Source organism: Etheostoma spectabile, chromosome 4 (assembly GCF_008692095.1).
Source record: "Etheostoma spectabile isolate EspeVRDwgs_2016 chromosome 4, UIUC_Espe_1.0, whole genome shotgun sequence".
In the NCBI taxonomy this organism is placed as follows: domain Eukaryota; kingdom Metazoa; phylum Chordata; class Actinopteri; order Perciformes; family Percidae; genus Etheostoma; species Etheostoma spectabile.
Genome location: NC_045736.1, coordinates 17786523 through 17810342, shown reverse-complemented (window position 1 = coordinate 17810342; position 23820 = coordinate 17786523). Strand labels below are relative to the sequence as shown.

Genomic DNA, 23820 nt, shown 5'->3' with positions numbered 1-23820 from the left:
ATGGGGGTGGATCAGTGATGGTTTGGGCTGCCATATCATGGCATTCCCTTGGCCCCATACTTGTGCTAGATGGGCGCGTCACTGCCAAGGACTACCGAACCATTCTGGAGGACCATGTGCATCCAATGGTTCAAACATTGTATCCTGAAGGAGGTGCCGTGTATCCGGATGACAATGCACCAATACACACAGCAAGACTGGTGAAAGATTGGTTTGATGAACATGAAAGTGAAGTTGAACATCTCCCATGGCCTGCACAGTCACCAGATCTAAATATTATTGAGCCACTTTGGGGTGTTTTGGAGGAGCGAGTCCGGAAACATTTTCCTCCACCAGCATCACGTCGTGACCTGGCCACTATCCTGCAAGAAGAATGGCTTAAAATCCCTCTGACCACTGTGCAGGACTTGTATATGTCATTCCCAAGACGAATTGACGCTGTATTGGCCGCAAAAGGAGGCCCTACACCATACTAATAAATTGTGGTCTAAAACCAGGTGTTTCAGTTTCATTGTCCAACCCCTGTAACTGTACTTGTTAAATAAATGAAGTGGGGTTTTTTTAATCTGCATTTATGATATTTATCTCTAATGACCATTGCTATTATTATTATTATTATTGTCATTATTTTATCATTCCCTTACAAAAACAACCAGGACAAAAGTCCTGGATGAGAGAGGATACAAATTAAACTCTTCAAATTGAGCACCAGGTCAAAACATTTTGCAGGCCTAAACCTTTCCAATTGTAGACATTTTGACATGTCACCGTAGGAAAAGCATAAAATTAATTAATATATATATTTTTTTTTTAGCTGCTTCAGTGTCAGGATCCTGTTATTGTTCGTGTCTGCTTGCTGTCGCACTGTAATGTTAGCCAGTGATAGAATAGAGCCATACAGAGGGGCTCGAATGTTTGGGCACCCAAGGTAAAAATTTGTATTAATGTGCATAAAGAAACCAAGAAAAGATGGAAAAATCTCCAAAAGGCATCAAATGACAGATTAGACATTCGTATAATATGTCACAAAAAGTTAGATTTTATTTCCATCATTTACACTTTCAAAATAACCGAAAACAAAAAAATGGCATCTGCAAAAGTTTAGGCACCCTGCAGAGTTTATAGCATGCACCGCCTCCTTTGGAAAGCTGAGACCTGACAGTGTCATGGAACGTTCTCAATCATTGTCTGGAAAGACCAGGTGATGTCAATCTTAAGGTTTTAAATGCCCAGACTCATCTGACCTTGCCCCAACAATCAGCACCATGGCTTCTTCTAAGCAGTTGTCTAGAAAACTGAAACTGAAAATGGTTGACACACAAACGATCCATCCAGAAAGACCTGGCAGACACTGGAGTTGTGGTACATCATTCCACTATAAAGAGATACTTGTACAAATATGGTCTTTATGGAAGAGTCATCAGAAGAAAACGTCTTCTACGTCCTCACCACAAAAATCAGCGTTTAAAGTTTGCAAATGAACATATAGGCAAACCTGATGCATTGTGGAAACAAGTTCTGTGGACCGATGAGGTTAAAATAGAACTTTTTGGAATGAGCAAAGGTACGTTTGGAGAAGAAAGGGCACCGAATTTAATGAAAAGAACCTCTGTCCAACTGTTAAGCATGGGGGTGGCTCAATCATGCTTTGGGGTTGTATTGCAGCCAGGGATGGAGGATGGCTTCTACAAATGGATTAATATCCTAAACACACCTCAAAATCCACGGTGAATTACATCAAGAGGCGTAAACTGAAGGTTTTACCATGGCCTTCACAATCTCCTGACCTCAACATAATTGAAAATCTATGGATAGACCTTAAAAGAGCAGTGCGTGACAGACAGCCTAGAAATCTCAAAGAACTAGAAGACTTTTTTAAGGAAGAATGGGCGAAGATACCTCAAACAAGAACTGAAAGACTCTTGGCTGGCTACAAGAAGCATTTCCAAGCTGTGATACTTGCCAAAGGGAGCAGTACAAGGTATTAACTCTGCAGGGTGCCCACATTTTTGCAGACACCATTTTTTTGTTTACTGTTATTTTGAATACGTAAATTATGGAAATAAAATCGAAAGATTTTGTGACGTATTCTATGAATTTCTAATCTGTCATTTGATGCCTTTTGGAGATTTTTCCATCTTTTTTTGGCTTCTTTATGCACATTAATACAATTTCTTTATCTGGGGTGCCCAAACTTTCGAGCCCCGCTGTAGGTAATGTTATTTGCACCTGAGCTTTTTCTACCAATACAAGTGAACTGTTAAAGAAAACTCTTTTTGTAAAATGTACAACCTCAAACACAGCTAGTGGCCACAAAACACTAAAGATGTAACACTTTGCCTGCCTCACAAATGTCAAAATAGCAGCAGTATTGTTTGTTCTTTCTTTGTGCACAGACAGAGTAGGCATCTTTCCACCTGCATGTCTAAACCAATGCTCCTTGTACCTTTTTCTAAACAAAGGAGTGGGGCAGGTCTGATGATGAATATTTAATTATTTGTATGGTGTTTGTGTATACCCTTTTATACATTATTTCGTCAGTGTATAAATTACAAGCAAAGAAATCTGTTATACTGTACATGCAGGGTACCTTTAACATATACACATATAAGTTTTTATTTCAACAACTTGCGTAAACAAAGTATGGGAGAAACTATGACTTTTAGCTGGCCAACATTGGAGTACGAAATTACAGCAGTAATAACTATACATGTTAGCCCTAGAACCCACCAGAAACAGGTAGACTAAATACAGACAGTAATTCCAAGGTGCACAGATCTACAGTATATGAGATGCACTACTTGTGACAAACCAATTATAAAAACTGTTAACATTTTTATTTGTTTAAATCAAGGTCAGATGAAAGTGGAGGAGAAATGTCCCTAGGGACAGTTGTTCAAAACATTTAATCTGGATCAAAATAATCTGGATTTGGAAATCCCATTTTTTTGTTATTCAGGATCAGGTAACCCATCTAACTTTCATGCCGTTTTTTTAAAGCAACATTGGACTGGATCACCCTGATCCAGATACAGTTTTCAAGATTACCAAATCCGGATAATCAGTGCTCTAAATGGGACAACATATCACAATGTGGGCTACCAGCTAAAGAACAGGTAGAAGAGCCAACATGGGGTCACTGGAAGTGTTTTTTATTTTGAGACAAAACACAAAAATAACAAACATCCACTTCCATTCATAATTTCCTTTATGACCCCTTATCTGAACCACAACAAATAAAAACAAATATACATTAACAAATACATTGTGCATATTTTGAAAAGGTCTTAAAAAAAGGCTAAACGTCCAATAGTTAACAAAATTAAGAATGTTCAGGGTTCTTCTTCATCTGAGGAGGAGAGACCAGAAATGATTTGTTGATATAGGCTTATCTCTGATGATTGTTTCTTTGAAATTAATATATGGTGATGAATGACAGAAAAATTGACTATATTATTTTTGTTTGTTATTAAAATCAGTTTGGGGGATTGTTTCATGGGACAAGATCATTTTTATTTTTATTATTACTTCACTATAGTAAATAGTTTAATTGGTAGCCTATGTATACTTTATCTACTGTTACAATGGTTACACATGTCAAGTGCAAAATGTAACTAAAGTACATACAGTAAATTATACAAATGTATTATCTGACCAATTTTAAAGTTTAACTACATTTTCTTCCTGCTCCATCTTGTAATCCTACCCCCTGTTGGGATCAGGATAATCCTGTTTTTTTGGATCAAAGTTATTCAAATCCTACTGACAAGTTTTGAACAACACAAACTGAAGGTTTGATCCAGATTAAAACTAGGATTAGATCCGTGATCTAATCAGATTTAAGATTCCTTCTTTCCCTTTTGAACAACCCACTTTCAAGATTTAATTAATCCGATAACAAAAATCCAATCAGTTTACCTTTGAACATCCTGGGATTTTTTTTCTTTCTTTTAGGTAGACTATTAATGAAACCTAAATAAAAAAATTCCACTTACATTATCAGCAGTCATGATTTACTACCGAAATGAGGTTGATAGCCAACATTTCTTTAAAACCATGGGTTTGTGCACAAATGTTGTTTTGACAGTTCAAGTAATTTCGATGTTTCCAGTGTCCACCCATTCTCATCTACTGATTGATTTTTTAATATAACAATTACAGTTATATTGTGGTATTATGATATATTGCTACATTTTATATTTGGGTAATTATATAGCGTAATTCCAACTTTCCCCTAAACAACACGCGCTGGGGGCGCAGTGTTTGGTTACAGAGGTCCATAATAACGCGTCCCACCCTGGTACGTGGGTACCACAGAAAGTCAGCGGCTGCTAACAGCGTCGCTGTGCTGCGGAGGACGCTGTTCGCGGAAGATGGCGACTGTTTGGAGGCTGCTGAGAAACCTCCGGAGCTGATACCGGGGGTAAAAAGAGGAGAGACACACACTCAGAGCCCTCAACGTCTAAAACAACGGTATGAATAATGCTGCAACAGTTAAGGAGTAAATTTGACAACCTTTATCTGACATTACCTAGCTAGATGAGTTAGTTTAATGACTGCTCGAGCTAACGTTAGCATAGCTAGGTTATCAGCAGCAGACTGAAGATAACCGCTAGCTAGCTATCTAGCTAGCTAGCTTGCTTACGTTAGTTAGTTAGTTAGTTAGTTAGCTTGCTAGTTGGATGTATCGTCAGCCAAGAATGCTGTCCTGAAAGATTGTCGTGTCTTACTTAAGAAGTGTGCGGAGTCCACATTTTGTCATGCAAAGCAATTTGGCGTTGACGTTTTTTAAGAAAACGCGTACGCTGTTGCTATGGGCCGTTAGCTATAGATTCATTAATGTTAGCTACCGTTAGCTTGGGTGCTCATGATCAGTTAGCTAAGCTAGCAAACGTTTGTCAGTGCTAGCATATATTCTCAAACGTTAGCTAAATTCAATAACATGTACACGCCGGTGATTTTTAGCATTCGTCGTTCCTTGTTTGGTCGTATGCTATCACAAGTTTCATGTATTTTCCCAGGTTGTTAGCTAGCTATAATGTTAGGAGGTATTTAGGGTTAGAAATCCATCATTACATTAGGTATGCCATGGCTAACGACAGCTAACGTTAGATGAAAGATACAAGGGAAACGTAGAGGGGCCAGGCCAGCTGCTTAGTCTAAAGAAAGGGCACCACCCGTTTCAGAGAATGGGTGAGACAATTAACTGTTAGGACTGAACACTAAATGCCACTATAATGTTAGGTAGGTTTAGCTTTGCTGTGTCATTGTTTGTTTGGAGTAAAACCAAATTAAAATTCGAGTTGCAGAAATTCAATAAGTTATTGGGCAGGTGTGTCAACTAGAATAAATGGCGAATCACTAGCATGTCTATCCATGTCTCAACAGACAATAATGTCCCGCACCCCGGATAATGAGGATGGATGCTTTGTTGCCATGGATACAGAGGACGATGGTGCAGACCATGCTGGGATAACAGAGGAAGAAGAGGCAAACATGGGGTCTTGTCGACAAGAAGGGAACATGGACAGTAGTGCCAAAGGAGGTGGGAGAACAATGGTGGAGTTGCCAGAGGAAGTTCTTGAATATATCCTGTCCTTCCTCTCACCGTACCAGGAGCACAAGACTGCTGCACTTGTATGTAAGCAGTGGTATCGCCTCATTAAAGGTATGCCTCTCATATTTGCATAGTCTTGTATAAAATTGAATCATAAGGTAGACTGGTTAACCTTACAGTGGGTCAGAGTGGGCATAACACTATGAGCAGTAAAATATTACTTTAAACACCTGAGATGTAACGTTTAAAAAGTAATACTCATTGAAATGCGCTCTTTGTCAACTTAAAAAAAACATTTTTGTGTTCATGTTTCTTACTATTATTTTATCTGAACTAGGTGTTGCTTATCAGTGCTACCACGGTTTCTTGAGAGCTGTCCAGGAGGGAAATATCCAGTGGGAAAGTCGCACATACCCATATCCAGGAACCCCAATCACCCAGCGCTTCTCACACAGTCAGTACATGCTTTAACACTTATGTCAAAATGAGTTGCACATAATGTATATACTTTTTTTAATTTTTTTTTTTACCATAAGTCAAAAATACAGAACTTCAGGTTATGCATCTAACATTTGAACAGTTTTCAAGGAATTTTGAGCTGTGGGTTAGATCAGGGCTCTTCTCCTCGAGGGTCCTCAGGGTTAATTTTTTTGAGAAGAACAAATTAAAAAACGTAAATCCAACATATTATTAGCAAACATAAATCTGCCTATTTGTGAAGCAACATTAATTGATGATAGGCTTACTGGCCTGTAGGTAATGTAGTCACTAAGGTAGCCATCCACAGATACTGTTAATCCAAAAGTTTCACTGTTCCACATGTATGTTTAACATTAAAACATTTTTAAAATCATGCCAACAATTATGATTTAAATAGCTTATATTTTATGCACTAAAAAGGTATGTATAAAGGCAGGTTCGGGTAAGTCGCATTACAAGTTATTGTAGGCCCAGTTTAATATGCTACCTAATTATATACAATACATGTAGTAGGGGTCCCTGACCCATTGTCCTTGGCTGAAAAACTTTGAAGACCCTGGGGTTAGATTATGAGTGCGGTGTGTAGCATATAAAGACATTGATTTATGCGTTGAATTTATAGCTCAGTTGTTAGAGCAGGTGCCCATATACAGTATAGAGGTTTACTTCTTGACACAGCGGGCTCAGGTTTGACTCTGACTTGTGGCCCTTTGCTGCATGTCATTCCCCCCTCTCTCCCCTTTAATGTCTTCAGCTGTCCTGTCGAATTAAAGCCTAAAAATAATCTTTAAAAAAAAACACTGATTTATGATTAACATTGACATGTCCAGTGTCAATTGCTGTAGCTTAATTCACATAAAAGGCCACTCAGCTGAAAGTTTATTTTTATGTAGAGTAATTCATCATTTTACTGAATGACAAGCTTAACTGTGCAATTTTGAATTCTATGAATATAGATCTATATAGATGTCTTCCATTTACCATTTTATTAAAAAGGCTGGCCACTGATTTTATTGTTCAAGACACACAACGAAAAACATATCTAAAAGGCTCACTGTTTTCTCTGGTTAATTGTTTTTTTCGGTTGCAGGTGCATGTTATTATGACTCAAACCAGTCCATGTATGTGTTTGGGGGTTGCACTCAGAGTAGCTGTAATGCTGCCTTCAATGATCTGTGGAGACTTGACCTCAACAGCAAGGAGTGGATCCGCCCTTTAGCATCAGGTATGAGTAGGTTACAATTTAGTAAAGGCCAACAGGATACATACATTTGGGCTCAATTTACGATTTATAGCACTGGTTAAAAGAAAAAAACTGCACCTGGGGCTTATGTAAGGAGAACTGTGGGAGGGCAAACCACATTATGTAAATGTAGTAGTCAGATGCTCAGCAGCTGAGTACACAGTATTTGAGGTGGTAACAAAAACAAAGAAGCGATGATGAAATGAGATTGTAGTACAATTATTTTACTAGTGCATTTGCATTAAGTTGCTGGAAACTTTAGAGCTTATTGTACTTTTTTTCTTTTTCTTTTATTTTTTTAAGAAATTGCATGTTGCATTGCATGACTAAGAAGTAGACTTTTGTCAAGACCATTTACTGTGAGAGATGCATCATGAAAAACAATTACGTAGTCTTACTGTGTGCCATGTTTTCCTTTTCTGTTCAGCCAAGTTAACTTAAGGCACTTAAGTAAGTTACGTTAAACGTAATTAGTTGCATACATTTTTTTCTCCACTAATATATTTTTTGAATTTTTTTTGATTTTTTTACTTAAATTTATACATATAACATCATGCTTATTTAGCTAAAATGTGAATATCTTTGCTCTCTTCTTTTCCAGGCTCTTATCCATCTCCTAAAGCTGGGGCGACTCTAGTAATGCACAAAGATCTGTTGGTGCTGTTTGGGGGATGGACACGCCCCAGCCCATATCCACTGCACCAACCAGAAAGGTTTTTTGATGAAATCCACACCTACTCGCCTTCAAAGAACTGGTGAGAGAGACTGCAGTACTGGGAGTTAAAGGATGTAGTTGTGAAAAGTGATGGAATAACTTTGTACAGTTTAACTTTTCTTCATAATTGTTTTTCTCCCTTTTTTGTGATTCACTTTTTCTTCTATAATCTCAGGTGGAACTGTATAGTGACAACACATGGGCCTCCCCCTATGGCTGGCCACTCTTCCTCTGTGATTGGAAACACCATGGTGGTGTTTGGGGGATCACTAGGAGCACGGCAAATGTATGAATGTATTACTTATTACATTATACAAAACTGAGCTGCACAATGTTAAGGAGAAATCTGTAACTTTTTGTACATTAAAATTAGAGATAAGAGGACAGGACATGTTTGAGTGACACAGGAGCTGTTACAGAGCCTGTGTAGACGGGCTGTTAAGGAAGACGTAGACCAGTCTAATTTGGCAAATAAATAAACATTTTTCAAAAGCGAGTCCCCACACACACTCCACCATATAAATTGATATTTAAATGTAAAGCCTTACACATTTCAGCTTTAGGTCTTAAACTTTGTTAATTGGACTGCATTTAAGGTGAATAATGAATTAAATCTTTGGCTGTCACAATTCACCATGTTGTCGTTCTCTCTGATGGTTCTGATCAGGAGTAATGAAGTCTGGGTTCTGGATCTGGAGCAGTGGTCCTGGTCTAAACCACCCATATCTGGCCCATCACCTCATCCGCGAGGAGGTCAATCACAAGTAAGAAGGCTTCAGTGTTAAAAAAAAATCTTTCTTTTGTTTTTGACAATCTTAAATAGTATTTCTGGTCATTTCAAATGTTTTAACAAGTTCCCACCTAGCTCTGACAATTAAGTTATTACATAAATAAAGTGTTAAAGTTTTGACCCTTTGGTACAGCTTTACCCTCTCCATCCACTTTTCAAGTGGTTGGATTGTCATATAAAAGTGAATGATACAATTTTTGCTGTTTTGATCTTCTAGTTTTGGTTAAATATGAACTGAAAGATATAATGCCCCCACGAATAAATGCTTTTAGTGTTTCCTATAAGAGCGATGGGGATACCTGGTTGGACCGGTTTGTTTCAAAAGAAGGAATCTGTTTGTGGAAACAAAATCACAGAAATCTGTGTGAAAGCTTGATGGGAAACAAAGATCTAAAATGTGGGGTGCGTGGTGAGAGATGACAATGGCAGTGTATTGTGTGGAACTAACAGAAGATAGAAGGGCTTTGTCGTTAAAGAAGTAGTCAATACGGGAGTAGACCTGATGGACAGTGGAGTAATAAGAAAAATCCTTATCACTGGTGAAAGAAACGCCAGGGGTCAACACAGCCAATTTGATCCATAAAGGCTGATATAGTCTTAGACATTGCAGGAGGCGTGGCTGTTTTGGAGTTAGAGCAATCAATGGCAGGGTTAGTAACACAATTGAAGTCCCTTCCTAATATTAACTTGTGGGTATTCAAATTTGGTACCTGTGAAAAAATTGTGGACATGAAATTTGGGCTGTCCTAGTTGGGGGCACACATTTGTTAAAATAGGTGTTTGAAAAAGCATACCAAATGACCCCGTTTTATTTGTTAGATTGTGATTGACGATCAGACGTTGCTCATCTTGGGAGGCTGTGGCGGCCCTAATGCAGTAAGTTTTTATTTTTTAACTTCACTCTAGTATAAAAACATCTTTATATCCTAGCAAATGTTCCATGTGACTACAGTTTTGACTGATGTTGTTGTCTTGTGTGTTAAAGCTCCTTAAAGATGCCTGGCTCCTCCACATGGACGCACCACCATGGCGGTGGCAGCAGTTGCAGGTAGAAAACGAGGACCATGGGGCCCCGGAGTTGTGGTGTCACCCGGCTTGTAGAGTAAGTGTCTGTCTGAGCTGTCGGTCCCATTCTGAATATCTGTGCCTAATCATTAGATTGATCACTAATCTTCCTTTTTTATCATCTTGTTCATTTTCCTCAAGGTGGGCCAGTGTGTGGTGGTTTTCTCACAGGCTCCATCTGGCCGTGCACCGCTCAGCCCAAGTCTTAACTCTCGGCCCTCCCCCATAAGTGCCACACCCGCCCCTTTGGGTCCCGAACCGCCTTCCCTGCGCTCTCAGTCTCCTGTTCGGAGTGGAGCCGCCGGTGTTGTCCTGGGAGCTGTTGAGGAGGCTCCGTGTGTGAACGGCCGGTGGGGCACGCTGAGACCTCGGCCTTCAGCTAGAGGGGTGCCAGAGAAGGGAGCCCATCCTCATCCCAACAGCCGTCTCCATCACAAGGCCCCGACAGCCCTCCTCTTCCTCCACTTCCCCAGCTTTTAAATGGATCCTCCCCTTCACCAAGGACCAGCCCAGCACAGGCTGCATCTCCTTCCTCTCGCCCTCTCCCACTTGCTTCCACAGACTATGGCTGGGAGTCTCCCCCTTCTGCCGGTCACCACCCTGAGGTGCCCTGCACCAACGGCCTGCATACACCTCCTGCAGGCTCCCCACACACTCCCCCAGGTGCCGTGTCCCCTGCTGCCTTACGACGAAGTCTGGAGGCAGTGAAAAACAAATCTTCCTCATCTTTACCATCTTCATCGTCATTGTCTTCCCTTCAGACACAGGGGTCTTCTCCTGGAGGAGGAAGTGGTGGAGGAGGGGGTCCACCTGGAACCCCTCCATCATCATCCTCCAGCCCTCCACAGGCTGCTGGAGCTGATGGACATGCTATCCCACCTATTGCACGCCGTCTTGGCCATCACCCACCCCAAAGCCTGAACGTAGGGAAACCTCTCTACCAGTCTCTCAACTGCAAGCCCATGCAAATGTATGTGTTGGATGTGTCCAGGGCCAAGTCTGCTGGGGTGGTGTCCTGGAGAGTTTATGGGAACGGGACTCCTGCTGCGGTTACAGGGCCTCCTGAGACCAGCCTTCACACTGTGGTACAGGGCAGGGGAGAGCTCATCATATTTGGGGGCCTCATGGACAAGAAACAGAATGTGAAGTACTACCCTAAAACAAACGCCTTGTACTTTGTACGAGCTAAAAGGTAATGTAGCTCCAGGTGTAATTGGGAAGACTGACGCTCCACATTGTGACTACACAAGGAAATTGACACACAAGGCCTTTTTCCTATAAAGAGAATTATAGGAAAAGAACAAAAGCATTGTTAGATGTTCAACTTCATAAATTCACTATTCTCCTTTCTGCCTACTGCAAGCATTCAAAATAAAACACTTTAATTACACTTTGATAAAAAGCATTTGGTTCAATGAAAATCCTGACTGTGTGTGCGTCTTTGTGACTGCAGTGATTAGGGAGAAGAGGACATTTTTTTGTTCCCCAAAATATGATCGACCAAACGATAACTATTGTTTTTGTGTCGTCCTCCTGTTAACTCTGCTGAGGAACTTTGGAAGGAAGGACGCAGAAACGGTTGATGACTACCTTGCTTTTTGTATCGCTCTTTAAGCCTATAATGTTTACATTAAAAACAGCGTGTGTGTGTATGCGCGTGTGTGTGGTGGTTAAAGTTGTTGACTGTTTGTCGGGGGCCATGGAGGGTGAGAGATGTGGCACTGTACTATAAACATAGTTAAACAATAAAGGCCTCCATGTCTGTTCTGTCACAGTCTGAATATTCCTGCTGTGTGGTCTTTAAAGCTTTTATGCATTTAAGATGATCTCGCCATAAGATCCATAGTTCTGTTATACAGCTTTCAATGCTATCCTAACCCGTAGTAGAGTTGTCATCGTCTAGACATTAAAATGTCTATTCTTTTCTGCAAAGAAAGGCTATAGTCAGTTTATTTTTATATTCATAACAATCCCGGATTTCCTGTATTGATTTAAAAATGGTCCTCTAGGCTGTGCGATCAAAACTCCGTCCATGGCATGCTCTGTTATACATAGCAACGGTCTAAAAAACAGACCATAGACTGCCGTGCTCGACCAATCACAATTCAGTATTCAACAAGGTCATGTAATATCCATAAACTGTAAAATTCCATGGTAGCAAAGATTCTAACCCGTCTCTGTAAGCGTGATAATATATGGTATGTGCATCGTGCCACACCAGGGGTTCGAACTCAGAACTTTAGTTGCCGTAGGAAAGGTACTTGCATGACATTACAAAAAGTAGACAATGGGCAGGACTGTAGAAATGCAGAATTTAAAAGTAGGCTACTAGGCAACTCGCTTTAAGAACAAATTTATTTTCACAAAAATCAATTAATGACAAATTGATGTTTAAAGATGCAATACACACGTTTAAAAAAAAAAATGGTTTTGATTTAAACGTCGGAAAGGTTTGCGCACTAATCTCGGTGACCCCTAAATGTTTTTTTCCCATACATCATAGATTTAGTTTTCAACCGTATTTGTTTAGACTGTGAAGTAAAAGGTTTTAATGCACTGTGGGCAGAATTGTTGATATATCAAAAATCAGGATGGTGGTCTACAAAAGTGGAAGATAGTCTGTAGATGAAGTTCTCGAAGTTTGGTGTCAATAGAGCCAGAAATGCCGGAGGGTCCCCGCAGCTTCGCTGCTCTTCTTTGCTTACATAAGGAGTCTTCCAAGTGCTCAACAACTTCATCTGCTGAGGAAGATTGTGTAAAACCAGGCTCTCTAGAGCTCCTGAATTGCTCCATGTTGACCCTAGTGAGATTGCGTTTGTACGCTGTTGTTTTTAATATCAAGAATGAACTCTTATTGTTGCATTTGATTGATTCATTAAGAGTCTTATCTAAGGGTTTATACTTTGAAGTGCTGTAGAAGATCACCCTCTAGGGGTCCCTTTGCATACAGCACGTAAAGAAAAGGCCACCTAGATAAATAATTTATTAATTTAAGTTAAAACAGAGCTCAGTTTTGTTTGTTTTGTTTCTGAGATTATCGACACTATCTTCTGCACATTAACCTTGTTAAACACCTTTCTTTAGTCAGCAGTTTTATCTCCTTTCCCTCAGACACTCCACCCCCCTCTTTGACCAACCATAACCTTTTACCCAGAGAGCTCCTATAGGACCAGAGCTGGGGGCAGTTTAGAGTTTAGAGCCATTTGATTGGTGCAGCATCGGACAGATGGTGAGGTAGAGAGGACTCAAACTGTATTGGCTCTGGTAAGAGTGAAAGGGAGGAGACTTTCACAATGAATGTGCTGAAGACACATGTTTACAATGATGGGGAAGAGGGGGGAAATGGAGCTGCACATGATCACCAAAACACAGTGAGTTTATGAATGAACTAACCACATTTAGGATAGATTTTCTAACTTTTTTTTTTTTAAAGGCACGTGAGAGGAGTTTTCTTTTTGAGTGTGTTGCCTCTGGTGCTTGTTTGTGTAGTTGCATGTTGGTTTGAATTAATGTGAATTGGGTAGTGTGTGACTTGTTATTGCCAGTTGATTGTGTGTGTGTGTGTGTGTGTGAGATTGTCTGCTCTTAAAGGTGTTCCAGTGTTTTTTCATGTGTAGTGTTTTAACATGCTGCATGATTAGAGAGTTAAACAGCAGGCCTGACAGGTTTTTAATTGTCTTATGTGAGCTAAAATCTGAATGTTTCCATTCCAAATGGACTCCTTGCAGTCTTACTCTTGACTCACAAACATTCTCTTTCCTCATATGTGTGGCTAAGCCTTTGTAAACACACCTGAACCTCACAATTTAAAAGTAGTTTACTTTAAAATGAATAAATTCTCTTGCAGATGGTGCCACTTTTAAACAGACTGACAGAAAATCATTGCAGAAGGACACCAAAGAGGCGCGTTGACCTGCAGAATCAAGGGAAAAATATAACAAGAAGTTAGATGAGTTATCACACAGCTGATGAAAGCATTTGTTTCTGACTGTTCTGTACCAAGTACAACACCCTCTTCTTGTTCCGTAACAAACTGACACAAGGGGAACAAGTCATCACAAGGACTACCAAACACTCCCCAGGGATGACCAGTGCTCAGCTGTTGAAGACTTCACCAGAAGAGTCTGTGTTTGGTGCCCAGCCTTCCAGGATGGCATCCACTGGTGGTGTCCTCGGCTCCTCACCTCCCCCCGCAGCTGTCTGGCCTCCTCTTGACTTTGCACTGGGCGCTCTTTCCTGCTGCGCAGCCTGTGTGTTCACCAATCCCCTGGAGGTTGTAAAGACCCGTCTGCAGCTTCAGGGAGAGCTGCGTGCACGGGGGTCCTACCAGAGACACTATCGTGGAGTTCTGCAGGCCCTCTGGGTGGTGGGCCGCACAGACGGGCTCCGGGGCCTGCAGAAGGGGCTCTCAGTCGGGCTGATTTACCAGGGTGTGATGAACGGTGTGAGGCTGGGCTCCTACTCGTACTGTGAAGCTCTGGGTTTCACCTCGTTCTACGGGGGGAGTCTGCTGTCGGGGGCAGGGGTCGGGGCGCTGGGTGCCTTAATTGCTTCTCCTGCCTACCTGGTAGGTTTACCAAAGTTTCTCCTTTTTAAAAAAAAAACAAAAAAACTTAATCACAGTGGCTCCCCATATTGTTTTGCTTGTGAGCCTTCATCATAGGGTACATGCATGTGAGCAGGTCTGTTAAATTAATATTAAAATAACCGACATCTGGTCACAAGCTCACTCTTAACTTAGCCTCCATGTCCACTAGGACCTGAGGGTAAAGCACGTATTGGCATGACAAGAGACTAAGTATATAATCAATATTTGATAATAAATATATATATATATATATATATATATGATATATATATATATAATATATATATATATAATATATAACACACACACACACACACACACACCACAACACACAACCACACCACACAACACACAACCACACGCTTGATGGGTTCCTGGCCTGTATTGTTCATTATAGGTCAGCTCTATAGTTTTTTAAAAATTAAATCAGTAGGTGCTACAAGCCTTTTGAAGTTGCCAGTTACTGTAAATGTCCAAAAGATCCCAGTCTTAACTATGTGTTTTGTGTCATAATTTATTCTTACATTCAGGATATGTTACTGTTTGAGCATAATGTTGCCTCACACACACGTTAAATAAAACCAAGAAAGTTAATAATTTAACAGCCAAACAGCTGACATGAAGAAGGGGGAAAGATGATATGGGTAATTGTCTTCTGTGGCAAGCTTCAGATGTATTATGCAAACGGTTTCAGAGTAACACTAACAGGCCACACTGTTAGAATTATGCCAACACACTGGTCATCATCCATGACCAGATCATGTTTGCACATGGTGTGTCTGTATCTGCAGCAACATAATACATTTGTCGGCTTTGTAAACAGAATGGCAACAGGCCCTGTTTAATCCTTAGATTGCATTGTTCATCTAGACACTAAAACGCTTGTGCAACATTGTAAAGTAAGAGGTTTTCATAGTTCATTCATATCTGTCAGTAGTGGTCATACTTACAGTACGTTTCTACAGTTCACACTCACTCACACACTCACCTACCCATACTGTATGTTCATAGAAATAGTTTTTGGTTGCTGTAAAAAAAGACTGTAAATATGGAAGATGCTTACTTGATTTGTGATTTTAAATCACCTACAAAGGGATCTTTTCAAGACCAGTATGGACAGGTGGAAGCATTACAGCAACCAATAATTTAGTGGTCCCCCACTTCTAATAACATAAAAGAAACTAAAATGGATACTTAAATTTAAACTTGATTTTTCCAATCCTTAGCATTTGGCCTGAATAACAGTATTGTCAGTCATCACAATCAGAAGCAGGGAAGTGAACCAGCTCAATTTCAAAGAATATTTTTATCCAGCACGCAAAGTGACATTACATGGGTGGGTGTGGTATAGCCAGGTGAGTCACAGATGACGTCTAATTTGATGGCATCTAGTTTTGAAAGAACGCAAGATAAAAAAATGATCTTAAGCTGTTTTAAGCATATCCCACATGGATGAGTAATGCATCTTTTTATTATCCACCTGCTCCCCTCACTTGTCCACATCCAGGTCCCAAACAACCACCAGACGAGACGCCTGTCTTACCTGTCTCAAATGTCACCATCTCTTGATTTACAGCACAATTTTCATATTCATATTTTATTTAACCTTTTGTTTATACAGGTAATCTCATTAAAATACAAGGTCTAAAGAGAGTCCTGTTTGGGACAATACACAAAATATAGAAAGATTACAGTATTATATACAAGATTTACCAAATAGTATATACAATATTGAATTGAAAGTGTTAATGTCCTCTACATGTCCCTTTTCTGTAATTTCCAATTTTTTGGGATCAATAAATATCTATCTATCTATCTATCTTCATATGCCAGGAGTGGTGTTGTTGTTTTTCTGCCTCAGCTGTCAGTCAATGCATTTAAAACCATCTATCCGTGTTTGTCTACAGTATATCTAGGTCACTAAAAATACCCTGAACTTTACTTGCCAAAAATATACAGTATCTTGTAGCTCTTTGCTGTGTGCTGTTGACAGTGTGAGTGAAGGAAGGATTGCTGAAGGTTATTTTATTGACTCTCTGTGTGAGATAGACTAGAGAGGTTGCTTGGTTTTGTGCATGCTCTCGCTGCTGTTTGATCCTTAAGGTTTGGTGCAAATGAATCACTGAGTTAATACAAGTTCCTGGTAACAAGTTTGTGTTATGCAACTCATTCCTGGTCAACATTAGCAGAGTTGCCTGTAATTGTTTTATAACTCATCCTGGCACATGGCTCAGACAGTATCCCACTTAGTAACAAGAAGTCTGGTTTTGTCTGTACTTAGATTAACTTTTGGCACAGTATCTAGTGCAGGTTGAATGCACATTAAACCTTGTGTGTTGCATTTTCTCTCTGTAGGTGAAGACCCAGCTGCAGGCTCAGACTGTGGAAGCCATAGCAGTAGGCCACCAGCACAAGCATCTGGTAAGACAGACATGTTCAAACTAAGATACATTAATAACTTTTTTCAAGTTGTTTTAGCTGGAATTAGATCATAGTAAATATGTATTCAGATGCTTTACATAAAAGCAGTGATGGAATAAGTACTTAGATATTTTACTTTAGAAAAGGTAGCAATACCACAGAGTGAATATACTTCAATATGAGTCATTCATTCAAAATTCAAAGTAAAAGTATGTACAACCAGAAAATGTATCAAAAGTAAATGCCCTCATTATGCAGAGTGTTTTAGTGTTTTATTCTTTATATTATTGTATATGTTTTATATTATATACATACATTATTTTACTTGCTTTTTATAGATTTCTCACCACTGATAAATTAAAGTATGAGCAGCTAGGCAGAGTAAACTCTAAGTACTAATTATGCTGTTTGGTAGTTCAATCATAATAATGCATCATATTTTATACAGCAATCTTTTCTTTTGTATGCAAAATCTAAAAGCACCTGCCCACCCACAGTCCTCCCACACAGGTGTACGCAGTTATGCTGTCTAATTAGACAGGACAGTATAGGTGTGTAGACAATGCGCTTGATTGACAGCTTCCTCAACGTTCTGTTGGTTTTTGTTTAACATCTTAACCTGTTGTCGTTGTCATCTGTCAAATAAATGTATTTGATTAAAAATAATATTTCCCTCTGAAATGTAATGAAGTAGAAGTATAAAGTTGCACAACATGGAGATACTTAGGTATAATTTTGAGGTGTTTGTACTTGAGTAAATGTACTGTGCTGATTCATACTGTATTTTGGTGTTTAGCACAAATTCCATGTAATGATATTTTACAATTTGTAAGAGTGGATAAATACAAATATAGCGCTAATCACGTGACCCAGTGGTCTTAATGTCATCAATACATATTTATGCACACAGCATTAACCTTCTGTTATAAGCAGACTACATTGCCTTGGTAACCATATCCATCAGAAATACATTTCTTTCCCTATATACTACCAACACATGATAGAAAACATATTCTGCCCAATAGCTGCTGCTTCCAACACACCATTGCTTTTGCTTTCTTCCATTTCAGGGAGTGTCTGACGCCTTCGTTACCATCTATAGAAGAGACGGTTTAATTGGTCTTTGGAGGGGTGTGAACGGGGCCGTGCCTCGAGTGATGGTGGGATCAGCTGCTCAACTGGCAACATTCACCTCGGCCAAGGACTGGGTGTCACATTCCCAGGTAGAGGGGATAAACAGCTGACATTCTTTCCACACATGAAACTAAACAGTTGCCGTCACGCTGTTGGCCAAAAGCAAACCTCAGTCAATAATCAGTTTCTTTCCTTGCAGTGGTTTAGTCCAAACAGCTGTCTTACGGCTTTGATAGCCGCCATGATCAGTGGAGTCGCTGTGGCGATCAGCATGACACCATTTGACGTCATTAGTACACGGCTCTACAACCAGCCAGTGGATGAGTTTCATAAAGTGAGTTCAAGTGACCTCTGTCCTTGCTCTCAGTAATGGCACAAAATACTTTTGGAAGAAGTTTTCTAGCTGCTGTAAATACATACTTTACTAAGACTTAATGTTTTCCTTATGTGTCTTTTAGGGCCGTCTGTACAATGGATTTTCTGATTGTATGCTGAAGGTGTGTCAAGCTGAGGGCCTGCTGGGGTTGTATAAAGGCATGGGCCCTGTCTTTGTGCGCTTGGCCCCACACACAGTGCTCAGCATGCTGTTCTGGGATCTCATGAGGCAACAGACAGTGAAGAACAACCAGAGCCAGGGAATGAGCTAAAACATCCCTGCGCATGATTGACTGAACCCAGTCACAACTATTGAAGTTGAAGCAGAACGATAGATAAGAAGATTGATACAATTCTCATGTCTGTACAGTAAATATGAAGCTATACAACCAGCAGCTAGCTTAGCATAAATACTGTAAACAGGAGAAACCGCTGGTCTGGCTCTGTCGAACTGTAATAAAATCCAACAGCAGCACCTCTGAAACTCACTAATTAACATAAATGTATCTGAAGTGTTGCTTTACAGGAGTTAATCATGACAGTAACCTCCTGGAGGCTCTGCTGTCAACTGCTAAAGGCCAAGAAACATAACATAACTCCCATCCATAAAACAGAAAATTGTCGTTTCTCTTTTTTTTTAGTGGGCTGTCTAGGTGCTGGTAGGTAGATTTTAGAATGTAACTTTATAGTCATTGTTTCACAACAACGAAGCACAGTTTAGCAGCTCTCAGTTTAAAAAACACACAAATAGAAAAAAATCTAGAAATAGCAAATATATCACAATTTAAATATATAAAATAAAGATAAATAAACATGATGAGGTGGCACTATATTTTTGTAGTTTTGGACAGAACCAGGCTAACTGCTTTCCCCCTGTTTCCAGTTTTTGTGCAAAGCTAGGCTAACCACCCACTGGCTGTAGCTTCTTATTTACTGTTAAGACATTAGTGGTTGATCTTCTCATCTAACATCAGAAAGTGAACAAGCGTATTTAGAACAATTAAGAGACTCACTCCATCTCAAGCAAAGCAGATTGATGACCATTAAAGCACTTGATGAAGATGGGCACACGTTGCACAGGCTCTAATTTCAACATCAAGAGTTCCTATCAAATTTCTCAAATGCATGAAAATGCTGTTTAACTCTCAGGTTTGACCTTTGACCTCAACTCATCAATTTACAAGCAATGTTTCGGGCTTTCATAGGTCCTCTCGCAGCAAAGCTGAAAGAGCAAAGTAAGATCCACGTGGCTTGCAGCCATATCAATGGATGCCAACACACAGATGCAGATGAGATGAAGTCTGGATTATTAAAACATAAACTATGTATTCCATGTTTGTAGCTGTGATTTTTCACACCTGACATTCTTTACTGACATATTGATCTGAGGTTTTTACGTACAGAAATTGGATACTAATAATAAAGATTTTTGTATAAGAAAACATGTACTACATGTGTTTTGTATCCACTTGGGCACAAGTGCTGCATCTTTGAAATACATGATGGTGATCTAGACACATTGGAAGCAAAGTGTGATTTAATTTAGAGCCAGTTAAAAGGTGTCTGATTCCTCTGTAAGCCCAATCCTTTTTTAGAGGACTTTCAGCCTCTTTCATCAGGAAATGATTAGAAAGACATCCACACTCCAATCACATTTGACCTTTGGACCTTAAACATGGAGCTCACACAAACCTGCAGGAGAAATTAAAGGCAACGTGACGGTTTGGCTCAAAGTAATTCAGCATTAACTGACTTGTAATTTCTGATCAGGTTCTTAAATTGAAATAGCATGAGTAAGAGATCTTAGATCCTTTTTGTACGTGTCCTTGAGATATTCCAAGGAAAACGTAAACATGTTTTTTTCCTTCTCTTGGATCCTGGGAACTTCTGATTGGACGTCTTTTGATTTAAACCCAACAGATTGTTTTTTTAAAGGTGAGTTCTTCATGGCAATAAAAAAGAATAAAAAATCTAAATTCTTAGAAACTGTTTCTTAACATACTTGTTGTTTTGTTGTTATTTGTGCTTCACAGGTCTGGTAGGTGCATGTGGAATATCAGTGCTGTACAATTTGATGAGAGTTTACCATTTCATTCAAATGTGCAGGTGAGTTTATTCTATAAAAAGAGGAGAAAATATATCATTATTTTATGTACAGTTGTTTTCATTTTCTATTTATATCTCCCCTCCACACAGTGATTTTAAGACTGAAACTGAAAGCAAACTGAGGTCATCCGCATTTGGCAATCTGAGAGCGAACTGGACAACAGCTCTCCAGTTCTGGACCCTGACGGTCTTTCTGTCTCTGGTAAACTCAAGGGTTTCCTCTCTGATAGTGCTGGAGTTTTCTCTCAGAGCTGTTTCTGCCTGGGTATCAGCAGGAGTGGTGAGTTTCTCATCAATCAATGTCTTTTCACGGATAACACTTTATCACAGATAGCACGTTAATTTAGACTTGTTTTATGTCTATACTGAAAGTGGGTATACTTTCTGTGTTGATTGATAGATCTTTCGAACACTGACCTGACCTATTTTTATCCATGCTCCTACAACCTATCTAAACCCAGGCTGGCAATGGCAGAGGCTTAGACCTACTCCTGATCCAGTGCCAGTTTCCCCTGGGTTGCAGCCTCACCTGTACTCTTGACTTCCTCCATAAGGGGGCTCCACACAGCACCCTCAGCTTGTTTCTGGCAGCTTCTCTCAGCTGGGCACTGGCAAGTGTCAGCCACAATCTGTGGAGCCATGTGGCCAGACTTTACCCACTACATAGCAGAGAGCGTTACTGTGGGAAGTGCATCACCCTCCTGGCCTCTGGACACACCATACTGGCTTCACTGCAAAGAGCGGTTGTCTTGGCCTTTGCTCTAGCAACTGTGGCTTACACCAGTACGATTTATGACCAATTCCTGTCCCAGAAGGATGCTCTAAAGTTTTGGATTCCACTGACACTTTGCTACACCATGTTAGTGGTCTACATTCAAGGTGATTGTCTAGTCAACTATTTGGGGAATGAAATGGTTTTTTTTTAAATGAGCTTAGATAACCTGAATAACTAGTTTGATCACCCTAGTGTGGTAACACTAGTCTATATCCATGTCGTTCCACTTCCGGGATTGCCCCGTCGCCGTTTGAAATTCCACCGGAATTCACTCTTTTCAGCCGCACGTCCGTTTACCTTCCTCTTTTTTTGTGTTGGCGTTCTAAATTTCGGTGGATTTACGTATGAGGACTATGGTTAACTGCTCATCAGATCTCTGCAGGGTAAACCCAGACAGCTGACTATAGACTATCTCTCCAATTTTGAGTTTTCTGTTGCACGACTAAAACAACTTTTAAGTTCCACCAATTCAAGTTCCTTCTCGAGGCTACTTTGCATCGGCACCGTGGATTTTCCTGGTCCTTTGCGCCGCCCACGACGATGGTGATTAGTTTAAAGAAATGCCAATAAACCAGAGCCCGTTTTTCTCCCATCCTGGAATGCTGTGTGGACTAGCCAGACCCTCCTGTGCAGCGCTGTGGAGGAAGGTCTGGCAAAGCGAGACCATGTTAACACTAACACTAAAAATAAAAAGCAGACCATAGGAGATGCCCCTAAGAATAGTAACATAAACAAATATGAAATAAGAAAATGTATGTAAGACAATGCAATTACAAATGATGGGAAAAAAGAAGAAAAAAACATATCTCAGAAAACAAGCAGGTATCTCATTGGTGGGTCACTTTTTGTTTTTCATTTTGCATAGATAATCAGCAGCAGCAGCCTGGCATAAATGCCCTGCGGCACACTGTCTTGCTGCGAATGGGAGCCTTACTGGTGATCATGCTGACAGTGGGCGACTGGTCTGATGTCCTCCACGTCCTCATCACTTTCCTTGGTGAAGCGGTCTGCCTGCTGCCCTCTCAGGACCTGTTAAAAGCCGCGTTGAAGGTCTGTGTGAATCCTCTCTTACACTCACAGTGATATGACCATTGCATTTAAGATGCAATTTCTATAACATGAATATTTTTGTTGTTTGCTATAAAACTGTTGTTAGTACTTGTTAGTAATGTTGAGAAGTGTGAAAATTAAATTTCATTCAATCAATTTTCATTCTTCATTTTAGGAAGAAGAAGACACAAGCTTGAGAAAATATGAACAGAGCTCCAGTTACAAAACAATGAAAACATCATCAGCTGACAGCTGATGTTGAACCCAAAATCTACATCAAATACCAAAGATTACCTCAAATGTCAAGATGTGATGATAAAACAGTAAAAGGATATGTTGTGGCCACACTTGATGGCTTAACTTTTGTGCTTAATTTTGGTTATAAAGTATTTTTTTGTATGTTTTGATGCTTCATGTAATGGAAGACAAAAGATGAAAAGGAATTGTCAAGCTGTTTATAAATATATTGTATTGCAGATTGTTTTTTGTTGTAACACAGTATAATTATTCCAAACCCAATTTAAAAAAAGTCACTGTAACGGCATAAACAGACCCCCACCAGGAGAGGATGAAAGCTTGTCAAAAATGCATTTTAAAATATGTAAAACAATCTTCAATGGCATAAAGTATTTAATTACACATTGCTGTAATTGAGATGCTTTTATGCACTGTTTAACCATTAATTCTACTATTGCTACACAACAACTACACATTTTTGAAGAGGTATTCTTTGGCAAACACTTCAGGAATTACACTCAAAATGTATCACTGAATAACAAAGAAATTGGTCAGGAGGGTGTGTGTAGCTTTTAAGATGCTAATCATCAGGATGTCACAGCGGCCCCAATGGCCAACTGATAATAATTAAAGCGGCTATAGGTAAATTTCAGTTTGTGTCGATACTAGCAGCCGCTTAGGACAAAAGCGATAGTGTTTTACCACACCTGCTGTTGTAAAGATCTTTTCTTTACAGTTCTGTGTTACCCACTGTAAATTACTGTGTAGCCAAAGCGTTACCGGGATGTCATATAGTTACAATTAATATTTTGCTCCGTACCAAAATCATTCATTTACAATAAGATAATAGGTTAAAGTATATAAGTATCTAGGCTAGTGGGGTACAACCACATCGCTCATTGTAAAGTTATTTTATGAATGAAATAGACATATTACATACCTTTGGCCGATGTTTTTGAATCATTTACAATCCCGTAATTGTTAAAGGACATCTCTGGCGCAAAATCAACCTAGGTGTTAAAACCACAGTGTTACAGAGTCAACCGTTCTCTGGGATCGGTTTTCACGCTAGTCGAATGTGACCAGTTTTATCGCAAACCCCTAATTAGTTTATACCGCTAGTTGTTGGGGCACGCAAAAGTAAAAACAAATAGCTATTTCTATACCACTGACAAGGCTCAAAATAACACCACACTTCCACGGTAGCATAATGAGGGTCCCTACATGTAAAAGACCATTCGGTATACAGGCGGGCGCCATCTTGGGAAAACAGTCATGACCAGT

At 39.8% G+C, this 23820-nt stretch overlaps 3 protein-coding genes across 4 annotated transcripts; all 3 read left to right on the top strand.

The window, feature by feature from the left end:
* Nucleotides 1–928: 928 nt before the first annotated feature.
* Nucleotides 929–22655, top strand: LOC116687688 (transmembrane protein 82-like). The gene is made up of 7 exons (XM_032513254.1): nucleotides 929–938; nucleotides 18882–20303; nucleotides 20402–20474; nucleotides 20565–20754; nucleotides 20936–21353; nucleotides 22115–22299; nucleotides 22475–22655. The coding sequence occupies exons 2-7, from the start codon at nucleotides 20222–20224 to the stop codon at nucleotides 22553–22555; spliced, it is 1029 nt and encodes a 342-aa protein (XP_032369145.1). The 5' UTR covers nucleotides 929–938; nucleotides 18882–20221; the 3' UTR covers nucleotides 22556–22655.
* fbxo42 (F-box protein 42) lies at nucleotides 4206–11627 on the top strand. Its single transcript, XM_032513226.1, is given in 11 exon segments — nucleotides 4206–4473; nucleotides 5389–5668; nucleotides 5895–6011; nucleotides 7128–7262; nucleotides 7882–8035; nucleotides 8171–8281; nucleotides 8663–8759; nucleotides 9605–9661; nucleotides 9771–9887; nucleotides 9992–10235; nucleotides 10238–11627. Coding segments are annotated over 10 exon segments (2115 nt in total). The 5' UTR covers nucleotides 4206–4473; nucleotides 5389–5394; the 3' UTR covers nucleotides 11047–11627.
* Nucleotides 12968–19301, top strand: slc25a34 (solute carrier family 25 member 34). 2 transcript variants are annotated; one of them, XM_032513256.1, is made up of 6 exons: nucleotides 12968–13221; nucleotides 13698–14417; nucleotides 16794–16859; nucleotides 17930–18082; nucleotides 18193–18327; nucleotides 18452–19301. In XM_032513256.1, the coding sequence occupies exons 2-6, from the start codon at nucleotides 13935–13937 to the stop codon at nucleotides 18638–18640; spliced, it is 1026 nt and encodes a 341-aa protein (XP_032369147.1). In that variant the 5' UTR covers nucleotides 12968–13221; nucleotides 13698–13934; the 3' UTR covers nucleotides 18641–19301. The 2 variants fall into 2 exon arrangements, with proteins under 2 accessions (XP_032369147.1, XP_032369148.1); XM_032513257.1 differs by lacking the exon at nucleotides 12968–13221 and adding an exon at nucleotides 13305–13323.
* Nucleotides 22656–23820: the final 1165 nt, after the last annotated feature.

Coding starts and splice junctions, on each gene's coding strand:
- slc25a34 (XM_032513256.1), top strand. CDS start 13,935: ATGACCAGTGCTCAGCTGTTGAAGACTTCACCAGAAGAGTCTGTGTTT. Junction 14,418..16,793: donor TTGCTTCTCCTGCCTACCTG/GTAGGTTTACCA, acceptor TTCTCTCTGTAG/GTGAAGACCCAGCTGCAGGC. Junction 18,328..18,451: donor CAGTGGATGAGTTTCATAAA/GTGAGTTCAAGT, acceptor TGTGTCTTTTAG/GGCCGTCTGTACAATGGATT.
- LOC116687688 (XM_032513254.1), top strand. CDS start 20,222: ATGTTTTTTTCCTTCTCTTGGATCCTGGGAACTTCTGATTGGACGTCT. Junction 20,304..20,401: donor AACAGATTGTTTTTTTAAAG/GTGAGTTCTTCA, acceptor TGTGCTTCACAG/GTCTGGTAGGTGCATGTGGA. Junction 21,354..22,114: donor GTTAGTGGTCTACATTCAAG/GTGATTGTCTAG, acceptor CATTTTGCATAG/ATAATCAGCAGCAGCAGCCT.